This window comes from Neolamprologus brichardi, chromosome 18 (assembly GCF_056152115.1).
Source record: "Neolamprologus brichardi isolate AB-2024 chromosome 18, ASM5615211v1, whole genome shotgun sequence".
Taxonomy (NCBI): Eukaryota; Metazoa; Chordata; class Actinopteri; order Cichliformes; family Cichlidae; genus Neolamprologus; species Neolamprologus brichardi.
Window position 1 is genome coordinate 15,980,865 of NC_142121.1, and position 13,066 is coordinate 15,993,930.

A 13,066-nucleotide genomic window follows, 5' to 3' on the forward strand; every position below is an offset into this window, starting at 1 on the left:
GTGCCAGTTTGCTCCATCATATGTGTATGTGTTTGTTAGAGGGGTAAGCCTGGTGTGTGTTTTATTATGCGTGTATGGGGACCGGATGTGTATTTATAGCAAAGAGTAACTGCACGCGTGTGTTTATGTGCACTGAGACAGCAGTCATTTAGTGGGTCCACGTGACAGGAGTGGAGTGACGCTTGACCTCGGGCTTGTTTGCTCTGTGTGTGTGTGTGTGTCAGTCTGCGTTGGTTCATATGTGGTTCATATAAATTACACCAAGAGTAGGAAAAACAGACTCTTCTTGTTGTCTTGTCAGGATGAGCTTAAATGAAGTGCAGTCCTCAGGTATGAAGAAATTCACTGTCAACTTTTGTAGGTTGACAGCCTTCACCCCAGTCAGGCAGCAGCTCGTTGGCAACGTGGCGAGCTATGGAATCTACTTCATCTTGGTTCTAGCAAAAATGAACAAAAACCTCAACCAGCTGCAAAAATGCGCAAAGTTAGAGCATCTTTTATTTTTTCCCTGCTCACAGGAGAATGCCATGCTCCCATTGAAATGCTCCTTTGCTGTGTGGGCTATCGCTTAAATACATTTGCTCTGCCAGACTGTGCATGCTAATGTACAGTCATGGGTGCCTGCGTAGTAAAGTGCCGCTTGTTACTGTTTGATTTACTGGCACTTTACAAAGACACACAGACACACATTAGAAAAACCACTTTCTACTCCATTAAAGCGTCTGCTGCAGAAATGTCACGTATGCTGAAAAAATGGGTCACTGTGAGTTCACATGGCTGCGGCTACATCCAGCTACACAGTGGTGGGACAAGCCAGCTTGAAGCTGCAGCAGCAGGCAGACTGCTGGTGATTAGGATCAACAGGGCAGAGTTCAGCCGAGTGAGTGTGTGGAATGCTAATCCACATTGTCATAAGGCGAGCTTCAGCCTGACAAAGGGTTGGAGACATAAGGGGGTTAGGTGTGTGTTTGTGTGTCGCAGAGGCAGCCCAGATAAGAGAGGTACTTCGTTATTGCAGATTAGGACCCAGTAGCAGTTTGGTGTGTTTTTAATAAAGCAAGGTGGGGGTGGGAAGGTGAGGAAAATGGTAGTAGTGCTGAAATGTGCAAACGTTTGCACTGGCACATATTCATTAAGGAAGAGAGAGTGAAGAGCAGCAGGAATAATGAGCAGGGGTGTGTGCGTGAGTGGGTGGTGGGCGTTAAGCCGTCAGCTGTCAGGTATGCAGGAGTCACTGGGAGCGACAGGCAGCCATTAGTGTAGCACACACGTGCATGTTTGTTTGGTCTGTGTGTGGATACAGAAGTAATGGCCCACCTGCAGCCTTGTTCTTTTACTGTGTTTTCTGGGTGTTTCTCACATTTATACTAAAACCCAGACCCTGGGAGTTTCCTTTTGAAGGGTGACTATGCATGTAACCACCATTAGTCACACAGACTGTATATCAGTGATTGCCAAAGTGTGGCCTGCGGCCTCTCTGTGGGCACTAAAAGTACTGCAGGTAGACCTAGCGATTTGTATTAAATTCTTAAATCATTTTTGAATTCACACCTTCTAAACTTTTATGTGACTCGATCAAATCAAAGATTGAATCAAATTATAATCCTTTTGGTGTAATTCTTATGAGATTTTATAGGATAACATTTATTGGGATACTTTTTCGACTGCGGTTTAATAAGTAGTTTAAAATTAGAAAACAAAGCAAAACTAATGAAGCAAAGCCATGGGTTTAAATTTTATTATTTATTTATATATTTATTTCCTGGTGATTTTCCTTTGGTGGAATTTCCAGACTTTTTTAGTTGGCGTCAGATATGAGGGGAAAACCCTGGACCTTAATCTGTTCTCTGTCCTTAACCATAAAACCTACAGTCTTGAACCTCAAACAGCCCCAAAATGAGCGTTGGCCAAAATGTCCTCGTTTTCCAGTAATGTCCTCGCTCTCAAGGTCTAATTGGTCCTTGCGAATACAGACACACACACACACACACACACACACACACACACACAGACAAAGGAGGGTGCAGACCTAGCCTTTAATGAGCTGTCAGTCGTCTTAGCAGCCAAACATCTGTCGTTGTAGAGGTCAAGCAGATGAAAGACCTCTGTATGACCTGACGTTACTATCAGTTTGGCCCACGCGCTCCCTCTGTATGTGTTTGACACACACACACACACACCATTCTTTACATTGGACAGACCCAGCTCACCGCCACACCACTGCAGTGGTTACATCGTGGTTTCTGTCAGTCCTCCTTCTCTCTGTCTCTTCCCTGTCACCCCTCTCTCTTTCTGAGCTGTTCACTCTGTCCCTTCCCCCTCCTCCACTCAGTGCTGCAGTGCTGGAAGGGGGAAAAAGGGTAAAAAAAACAACAACAAAAAACCAAAAACACACCAACCATAAACATTCACAAATGATCGAGGTCCCGTCTGTATACACACAGACTAACAACCACACCTGGCTCACACATACGGCTCCAGCCTTTTAACATTTGCATGAACATGCTCATTCATGCATGGCCTTGTAAATAAGGGACTATCCCCCTACATACAGTTCAGAAAAACTCTCATGCAAATCACTACTACTAGTTGTTTTTTTGTTTTCTTTTGCTGATGAATATAGAAGTTGTGATTTGAGGTGGAGGTACAGAGCATAAAGTCACAGGTCACATTCCCTTGCGCTGAATTAATTGCTGTTAAAAATAGATGTTGGGATCGACTGTTATGTGCAAGTAAGATGGCATTGAGAGGTATCCGTGTGTCACATCAATTCTTCAAGGGCCACATGTATTCTTTTAAGAAAGACGCTGTGGCTTCTCTAGGTAGCGAAACAGAAGGAGAATAGATAAATAAAAAAGATCATGTGTGCTTCGTGGAATATGTAACAGGTGAATAATTGTGTTTTTTGTAAATAATACATGCTTAAGCTGCTGAATGAGGCTGCTGCTGGACCGGTATAAATGATAAGCGGCTAATGCGTGGCTGTCACAGTTATTTGCTGGCATTGTTCTGAGGCTGTTTAGCGCTGGTAATGACACAAGCTCTTAGCCGGTACAGCACAGAGGAAAATCCTTTAGTCCAGCTGATGAAAAGCTGCCTGTTTATTACTCACTGAGAGCTTGTGTGTCTGCGTTTTGTGGATAAACGTTTTATAGCGGGCTTTAAAAGGGTACTAAGTCAATTATTGATGCTTTCACACTTTTCTCTTCCCCTTCTTCTTTCGTCTCCTTCCTCTTCTTACCATCTCTCTTCTCTCTGCATCTCCCTTCTCAATCCGCTGTCTGTCGTCACTGTGGGCTCCCTAACGGCTCGCATTGCGATGCTGTGCATTGTTGTTCCTCTGCTGTCTCTGTTACCTGTCAGTTAGGTAGACCGTGTTTGTGAAATGCATGGAGTATGTGTGTCAGGCCTGCCTGTCACAGATAAGCATCAGCTACATCAGCTTGTGGCCTCTCGCCGAGCGTGGCCTGGATACATGCGCAAAAAAAACACCTCAACCCAAAACGAAACGGTGAGATAGACAAAACTAGAGGGAGCAGGCAGTTTTTACTCAACATCCTCTGAGGGTATGACGCTGACACAGGAAACACAAACGTACATTTTCCTGTACAGCGCGTGTTTTGATTCCAGCTGCGTTGCATGTATGCCGATGTCTGACACGCTCAGATGCGTGTAGCAACAGGCTGCGTCGACTCACAGCTAGGCTTTTTTTTCCTGGTTTAGTCACAGGCCTTCCTCTACGGGCTCATTCGGCTGCGACATTCGGCTTATCCATTTCCTCGCCGCCTTCGTTTTCCTCACAGCTGCATTATGGCCAGCTCAGGCTAGTTCACTCACTTCTGCACACATTTGTATCCATCCTTTACATCTTGAGTGTCATTTGTCTCCATTTCCTATCGTTTAAGTGCCGTTTGTCTCCATCTTTCCCCCTCTGCGTCTGCGCGCCTGGTGTAATTTCTCTCCTCTCCTCGTGCTTCCTCTCATTCTCACACCTCCTGACAGATATGCTCATTTTGAGTCGTTCAGACTATTCCAACAAATGTATTCGGTGCAGCACTACATCTGTGTCTTCCTCTCGCTCTCTGCTGTATTTAACCTTGGGGTGTCTTTGCTCGTCTATTTAACCACCATCTCTCTCTCTCCTTCTGTTTTCAGAAGGTGGTGGAGGAGGAGAGCCAGGTGAGGAAACCCTCGTTAGATATCTGCTCCACCGGCGACAAGTTGGCTGATGCTGACCCAGCGAGAAAGGTCAGTTATCATTTCCCTCCCTGTGACACCTTCCCCCATTCCTTTCCTCCCCCTTCCTCCGCGCTCAGGTACCCCCACCCCCCACTGATAGACACACCCCCTGCTCACTCATTCATAGCGGCACGCTTCTCCTCTGTTGTACCAAGCTGCTCTGCTCCTCGCCCCCTCCCCCGCCAACTTTACATGCAGGGAAGAAGCTTTATCATGATTATCTCTTTCTCTGACTCATGCGCACACAAGCACGTGCCCAGTGTCTCAACTGATGCCTGATGGATGATCCCCCTTTCACATGTATGCATGCATATTAACTATATTATGGCTCCAAGAGCACCACGTGCAGCACATTTCTTTCTCCTCCCGCTGTCTTTCTCCATGTATTTGTGTGTGTGCGCATGTTCATGCATCTGATTGCTTTTGTAATAATTTCTCTAATGCGCTGTGAAGGCTGTGCACCAATCAATATATGAGGATGGAAGATGTGCAGTTTTGTTTTTTTTTTGTTTTGTGCCACATTTATCTATTTGTTTGTTTCCAACAGGGGAAAGCATCTCCACCGACTCTTGTGTTCAACCGGCTTTTCTCAGAAATTAAGGAGGAGCCAGGACACCCCACCCTGGTCCATCCCAGGTACTACACCTTATTAACCCTAAGTCAGTTATTCCAGTAAAAGCTTTGAGGCTTGTAACTATCATATTTCTGATCTCCACTCCACCAAAGAGATCAAATTTCTCCAACAAAGATATAAATTGGAGTCGAGAAGCAGAGAGCGTGTGGCATTCTGGTTTAATAAATGATGATCATCAGAATATTTTCCTGTTAATAAACAGCATTAATTAACCATCTCAAACTTAGTGCCACTTTTATTTGGTGGTTTTAGAGATGTAGCAAGATGTAGAAGATTCTTCCCTTGATTAGTTGTTTCATCTCTGAAATTATAATAGCCTGCAGCAGGCTGCCTTTAAAACCGTGTGCTGCATAATAAACATATTCTGTGTGTTTTCATATAAAAGAAAGAAAAGTAGGAAATCAACATGTGTGAAGAGTTTTCTGGTTATTAGAAAATTTTTGGTCTTTGTTCAAAAATTTGAAATGTCTGAAAGTATGAATATTAAATTGCATAATCAATGAATGGAGCAGTTGTTGCCCCTCACATTGTTTTATTTTTCCAGTGTAGAGAACTCTGTTAAATCTTGCTGAAGGAGACGAGTGGTATTCACTTTAAAGTTGGCTTTAGTTGGTTGTCCTAGACAAAATTAAAAGCTGCAGTTATTTAAGAACTTATCGATACCTGAATCTGTGCCAGATGGCCTGGTGTTATCTGTAAAAACACGGAGAAGAGATAAGACTCTCCTTGCCAGATATTGTAGGTGTATGTTTTTAAGTTTTGTGTTGGCTTCGGTTTCTTCCTCTTCTTTTAATTTCTTGTGACTGCACTCCCTCGTCTCCTCCTCCTCCTCTCCCTCACTCGCTCCTTCCTCATTTCGTTTCCAAGCCTCTGCATCTCCCTCCGTCTCTCCATCCCCAGGGGACACCAGCTCTTGTTTAGATGTGGCTCACAGTAATCTGACCCAGATTAAAGCCATAGCTACATGTGACTGCCTTTGATTTACTGACTGCGTGGAGGCCTGCAGACTCCAGGCCAGACAAATTGGAGGGATTATAGCTCTGGTCACCTGTCAGCATCACATGACTGCTACACGTACAAACCAGTCAAGACCAGTTTGCAGTGTGTCTTTTGCATCCCAGAGTTGGTAATAATGCAGCGCCCTAACAGTTGGATGTCGTGCCAGACATCCGCAGCACTTAAAGTCGAATCTGGATCGCCACAAACATCCATTAGTGCTACACTTGTCACATACAAGCCAGGCTTACATTATTCAGTTGCTTCTGAGCCGTTTCATGTAGAGGAGTGGTTTTCATTCAGGCGAGCAGACAGACCAAGCGTTGTGTGTCTGCTCTGGAAGAAAACGAAGCACAGAGTCCCACTGAGCTGCCATTCTTAACCTAGTTCACTGTTCCAGCCTCAGCCCTGTCTGGAGGGGGCCGCTGATGGGGGAGGGGTTCAAAGCTCCTCTCTTCTCCTCCTCTTTCTTTTTCTCCCTCTCTTTAACTTCCCTTCACACCATCATGAAAGAGTGTTGGTTTAGTGGCCTGGGAGTATCTCACAGCACAATCTCTCTTTCTCCCAGTTGTATCCACTACCTGAACATTTGTGATACGCAAAAGATGTGTTTAGGCTGAGATCCTGTAAACATGTGGCAGAGATTTTTTTTTCCCAGCGTCCATTTACTTTGGGCTAGAGCAAACGCCACATTAGTTAAAGTAGCTGCCGAGTCAATAATTTGTTGGTACGATCATCGCTTCAAAGACAAGATTATGTAAAAGGTGGCGCTAGTTCCTGTATGCCTAGAATAAAAGAGCAAAGAACAGATGCTTAATTCAGACTTTACATATTTAGAAACCAGACAAATGTTGGTGTTAATGAAGAAAATTGTGAATTGATTCAAAATTAGATGATGTTTATTTGAGTGCTTAAATGCCTTCCTTTTTTTTGTTTCTTCCAGTTACTACATGTACACATACGATAAGATGGTGGCTCCCAATGTGTCACTGCGAAGGGAGGCGGAGATGAGCCCCGAGATGCTGAGCGCACTGCTCAAACACCACTACAGTCGCAGAGTGCTGGGCCACGACGAGCCACCAATGGGTCAGTAATAATACACCCAGCAGAGCTGAATTATTAACCAGCAAAGACGTGTGTAAAGCTTTTTAATGGCTAAACATACATGCTATAACCACTTAAACACACAATCTGGTCTTCAAATTAGGATTAGAAATAAATCAGTGACCATGTTATTGTTGCCTTCTGCCTGAGGGATTTGATGTTGGATAAACAGAGCAGGAACATGTTTGTTGTCGTGTAAACGAGAAGAAAAATCTGATCAGAGATGATGCGACTTCCTCCGACACAAAGCTGCCAAGATAATCTGACTTCATCATGCTTTTTGGAAACCATACAAATCAGCCAAATAGAACAACAAATAAGATCATACCCGGTCTTACTTGACCTTCTTGTGAAATTAAAAGCAACAGCTGACGCTCTGTAATTATGTTCAAGTGAAAAGCTGAAAATGGCAGAGCCGATAATGGGCCAAAAGGCAGGAAATTGCTTCCAGTTTATCCATTTAATAACAGGCCTTAGATCTCCAGCAGTTAATAAGAGCTGCACATCTGCAGAGACACAGAGTCTAGCTGCAGAACCCAGCGTGAGTGGGCAGGTAGAGGAAGAGTTTCTGTACACAGATTGTCTTTCTTTAATTAACGGTGTCAGACATGAAGATGGAAAGTTACTTGGAGTTTGACTAATTAAAAAGCATAAAACTGACTGGAGACACACACACACACACATTCAGACTGTTTTAACAGTGCAGATTTTTTGGCTATAATAAGACAAAAAAAACATTTACATGGCGTGTGATAATATTCATCTCTGACAAAGTTGTGTTCCACTATTTTCTAGCTGAAAGTTGTCAAACTAGAACTCGTATAAACGCTTTCCACAAACACTCAGCATGAATGATATTTGAGTATTATAGTAGTTTTCAAACATTTTTGTGTCATTAAATTGCCCTAAAAATGAGCCATATTCACAGCTGTGCAGTGTCATGTGACAAATTGGCAGTTCAGCTTTTATTTAGAGATGCATCTGTGGTGTCTGGACTGAGCATGCAGCTGCGCTCCACTAACATATAACTCGCTCACATGTTCAAACAGTCTTCTGCCACTGCTGGTGATCGGAGTAGGTTAGGTTTCTCTTAGAAAGGTGATGTTGGTTTCTGAGTACCATATTAGTGTTAGCCAGCTTCTTCTCTCTCTCGGGCTGGGAGCTATTGACATCCCAAGCCCATCCAGTCGGGGCCATAACATGTGCAACTTTCACCAGCAGTTTTCCTCTTGTCATTCAGGTGGTATGTCACACTCTTGGTTGCTGTGTGGTTTGATCCATTACTTGTGTAATAATTCCCACCATCCTGCAACTGCACGAATGGACTCGGTGTTCCCTTTCATACAAAGATTTGTAAATGAAAATTCAGGGGAAAGAACTGGTATCTGTACTGCTAAATGAGTGCAGACAAAGTCCTGACACAATATCCTGCAACAATAATCACACAGAGTCTCAAAGAACACAATCTGACAACAGCTGTCTCTCTACATATGAAGTGTTACAGTCTTGCATGTGCACATCAGACAGAAACAAGGCTGACACATGCCTGCTAAAAATACATGGCTCGTGTATATAGCAGGCATGAGCAGTGTGCATACATACAGCATGAGCAGAAGTGACATGCATGTTCATCATGTTCATGCAACACGCTCGGCAAGCCGACACGTGCTGCACTCGACAGTGGCGCACACAAGCATGAGCTGACCTTCACAGAAAGACTCGGGGGACACCTCGGTGTTGGCGGGGTGGAAACGGCCGTGACCTCCTCGTGTGTGTTTTCATGTGCATGCTTTCATGTTTTTCCCGCATTAATGAGATGTGTGTGTACTGTATATTTTTATATAATCTCTGTCTATACAGAGAGAGAGAGAGGATGAATCACAGGAATGCTCTCTGTATGCCATTATTTCACCACGTCTGACTGCCAAGCTGTCGCCCTCCCTCTCTTTCATTCCTCTCAGGCATTTTCCTCTTTTTCTTCTCCGACCAGTCTGTCTCACCTCCCTGTTTCTCTTCCCATCAGCTGTCTCCACATCCTCCTCTCTGAGCGGGTTCTCCGTTTGCTCCTGCACTTCCTTCTTCTGCCTCTTTCATCTCAAGCCTTCTACCCCTTCATCATTTTCTTTTTTAAACATTTTCTCCCCTCATTTAATGCCTTCCTCCCCCTGTTATATCTGTGCCGTTCACTCTTCCTTTTGTGGTTGTCTCTCTCTCTCCTCTGTTTATTTCCTTTTGATCTACCACCAAATGACTCACGCCTGTTATTTGTGCGCTTCAGAGCATGGATCTGGGTGTGTGTGCAGGCACACACATGCACTAGCCAGTTTGAGTCAGTAAATGATTGTCCTCTCTGGGTCCAACATGCTGTGTACAGAGCATCCCGTTTCCTGTCACGCACATGCTGCATGATCATTACCCTCTGTTCTCCTGATGTCTTTGTCACCATTCACCATTTCGCCTTCTTCATCATTATCTTCTTCTTGTTCTCCAACTTCTTCTTCATCATCATTTTTGTCTGTCTGCGAGCTTATGGTTCAAACACACTGCCATACCTAACCTACATTTGTGCACTTGTGTTTTTGTGTGTCACTGTGCCAGTTGGATCTTGTATCTTGTATTTTGTGAGTGAAGCTAAGCCCAGCAGAGCAGCACACTAGGGCACTTTCCGCAAGTCTTGTTGGGCAAAGAAAACAACTCTATCTGTAGTCTGTGCCTTTGTGTTAAGTCTCCTTGTGGCTTATGGGATAGTAAGATTACTGGAGAAAGGCTGCTTTTTTAAAAATTCCACCTTAAAAACACTGTTTTGTTTTGTGAGAACTCCACAAATGAACAACCTTGACCTCAGTGGATAAATGAAGTGCAAACGAATTTGGAAGTACAGCAAGTCTTTGTTTCTATCACCAAGCCTGAGGGAGATTCAAAAAAATGAATTTCTAACTCCACAGCATCAAAAATGTAAGAGAATCGTTAAGCGCCGGTGCTGTGGAAATTCTGAAACTCACACATCACATTTGAAAACACATTAAGCGTCACTGTTTAGCTTTATAGCTTCTTGGTGCTTTTTGTTTTTTAATTCATACTGATGACTTTACACTTGATAGCACATTTTCCTCCAAGTTCTATTTCTTATTAGCCTACATAGTGGCTAAAGAGACATTGGGCACTAAACATCCATAGATGCCCAACACCTGATTCTTTTTTTCCCACATCTCTCCAGCTCTCACATACATATCAATTTTAGTCATTATGAAACAAGTTATATTTCAAATTACATTTTCACGTCACAGTTGTCTCACAGGAAGCTGTCAGAGAGGTGCTTAAATAACTCTAACCTCACCCACATTAGAACCAGGTCAGCTGGAACTGAACTAGAATTGAAACTAGTCTTCTCCTTCTCATTTAAGCGATTGGAATCAAATTAAATTACGATACTGCCAGAGATTACCACCCTACCCACTGTTTCCCATGATGCTCCTCCTCACAGGCCGCAGCGAGGGAACAAGCCAGGGTTTGAACAGTGGAGGAGCCCACGCAGAGCAGCGCGGCTCCCACACATGGCCCTTTATTCCTCTCTATTCTGCGTGCGTCTGAGGGCAAACACACAGAAAATTTGTGGGCGAGTGTTTGGTTCGTCGGCTGTTGCCGAGCCATACTTGTGCGCTGTGTGAGTGCACTGGTGCTGAGGAAGAAGTGCAGGCGTTTATGAGGTTGTGCGAGGGTGTTACTAAGCGCGGGTGGCAGTGTGCATTAGCACGGCTCGCACTTCCTGTCTTTCACCCACCATTCTTCTTCTTCTTTTTCTTTTTTTTTTAAACTTCTTTCTTCATCTTCTTCATCTCCCTCCTTCCTCAGATCTTCACGCGTCGCCTGCTGTCGCTGCTGGCGCCGGGGAGGCCAAATCCCAATGTGCTGCTGCTGACTCGGCCACTGAGAGGGAATGCCAAACCCAGGCAGTTTCCATGGAGACGAGCAGCCCAGGCTACAAGAAAGCCACCCACATCACCGCCCACACCCCTCTTCCCCGTCCTCCTCCTGCGTCGCTGTTGTCATCGGTAACGGATGTAGCAGCTAAGGACGTGAGCTCTGCCACGAGCGGCGTTGTGGCGGCGGTGGGGGGGCTGGAGGACGACAAGGACAGGATTGTTGTGGAGATCATGCAGATGTATAGCAGGCAGCAGGAGAAGCTCAACTCCACCCTGCACAAGCAGCTGCAGCTGGAAATGGTGAGTCGGTGGTCGGAAAGATAAACGAGGCCGAGATCAACGAGCCGATAACTGTTTCCGCCCATTAGAAGTGTCCTTGATGTGGATGTGGAGGTGATCTTCACCTTCCACTAACCCCCTCTATTACTTCCTCCCATCACGTGGAACGTGTCAGTATCAGATTGTTCCACCAGTTTTTAACACAAGTCAGCAGAACAGTTCATATAAATCAGTGTTTCACTCGTTTAGCGTATTATTAAAGCACTGGGTTTAATTTCAGTTTGGATGCATGGAAACGGAATTGAACTAGATTATGGTGACATTTGCATCTACAGTTAAATTATGTTCTCCACTAATGGGATTTGGGGAAAATTGCATTTGTAATCTAAAATGAGATGCCACCATTAAAGAGTATTGGTGACAAAATGTCTGATGAAATAAAATGTAAGCAAACTGAAGCAAACAACCTCCTTGTGGAGCTTCTGTAATGTGGCGGTAGAGCAGGTAGTAGTTGGAAGGTTGCTGGGTGCTCTAGCCTGCATGTTAAAGTATCCTTGCAAGATCCTGGACCCCCAAATTTCATCAGAGTGTGAATATTAGATAGAAAGACTATATATGCGAATCGGTCCATTTACCATTCGCAGGAGTCACTGAAATGTGACTTTTTCTTTGTGCCCCCAGGAGCTGGAGACTTTGCGTGGTGGCGAAGCAGTGAGGCTACGGGAGCTGAGCGCCGAGCAGCATGAGCTGCGCAGCGAGCTGGAGGCGGTGCACAGCGAGCAGGCACGGCAGCTCAGCCAGGCCCGCCAGGAGCAGCTGGAGCTGGAAACCCGTCTGGAGCAGCTCCGACAGCAGGCCTGCGCCTGCGAGCCAGGGGCGCAGCGCCAGCAAGAGGCCCACTACACAGCACAGGTACGGGCTTACAGGGGAACACATGCATGCACAGACTTTTGCATCAGATTAAATCTCCGTGACATAAAGTGTGTTCACCGGCTTGCATCACTTAACATATGGCGTTTTTATCTTAAAGACATTAAGACTGCAAAGCTCCAGTGGGACTCAAACAAAGCACACTTTAGCACAGCACTCTGCATATTAATATTAAAGTTGAGCTCGCTAAGCATTTACAATTAGTTCTCTTTTCATTTTCATCAGCATGTATGTACAAACATTTATCTTTGGATCTGTAGTTACTAGAGTCATGATTAAATCAGGCTTTTAGGTAAAACTATTTGGAGCTGCACTTATTAAACGTACCAGTCAAATAGAAAGAATTTACTGTGACGCTGTGTGAGTCTCTGTGCGGAGCACATACTCAGACGTCTGTTTGGGTTTCAGTAGACCTAGTCTTAATCTCTGTTACATCGGCCTGAGCCCTTTCACCTCCTGCCTTTGGCATCACGCTGTCTCTCTGTTAAGAGAACGGGTGTGCGTATTTCTGTGTGGCTCTGAGAGTTCAACATGTTTTTTTTTTTGTTTTTTTTTTAAAGGTTTGGTGCACATTTCTTTGTTTACTGCTAAAAGCGGAAAAATACAATAAATGGTTACTCTGACTGATGGTTTAAGAGCTCTCAAAACACAACAGTAGTTATTCTGTCTGCACCACTTTGCAGTGTGTGTTGTAAAAGCCTCAGAGCCAGCTATGTCTAAATGCAGGGTCTCTGTTGGTTTGTTTTTGATGGTTAACACCTGCCTGATTATGGGGATTTTACTGCTTTTTGGCCTGTTGCCGGAACAAGCCACAGCAATTTGATGATGTCATGTCGGACTTTAGTTAATTATTTGTTGGGAACATTTCTTTAAATATTTACGACCAAAGTAGTTTGCAGAGGAATGAACAGTTGCGGGCCTGCTAAGAAAAATCTGAATTGAAGACTGTTGACAGATTACT

At 44.5% G+C, this 13,066-nt stretch overlaps 1 protein-coding gene across 1 annotated transcript in view; it reads left to right on the forward strand.

The window, feature by feature from the left end:
* The window catches only part of skila (SKI-like proto-oncogene a), a 35,396-nt gene that overhangs the window by 17,859 nt on the left and 4,471 nt on the right, over positions 1–13,066 (forward strand). Inside the window, exons 3-7 of the mRNA XM_087831392.1 lie at positions 4,156–4,248; positions 4,787–4,875; positions 6,813–6,955; positions 10,826–11,196; positions 11,857–12,087. Of these exons, the coding sequence (XP_087687518.1) occupies positions 4,156–4,248; positions 4,787–4,875; positions 6,813–6,955; positions 10,826–11,196; positions 11,857–12,087 (927 nt within the window). The remainder of the gene's footprint in view (positions 1–4,155; positions 4,249–4,786; positions 4,876–6,812; positions 6,956–10,825; positions 11,197–11,856; positions 12,088–13,066) is intronic.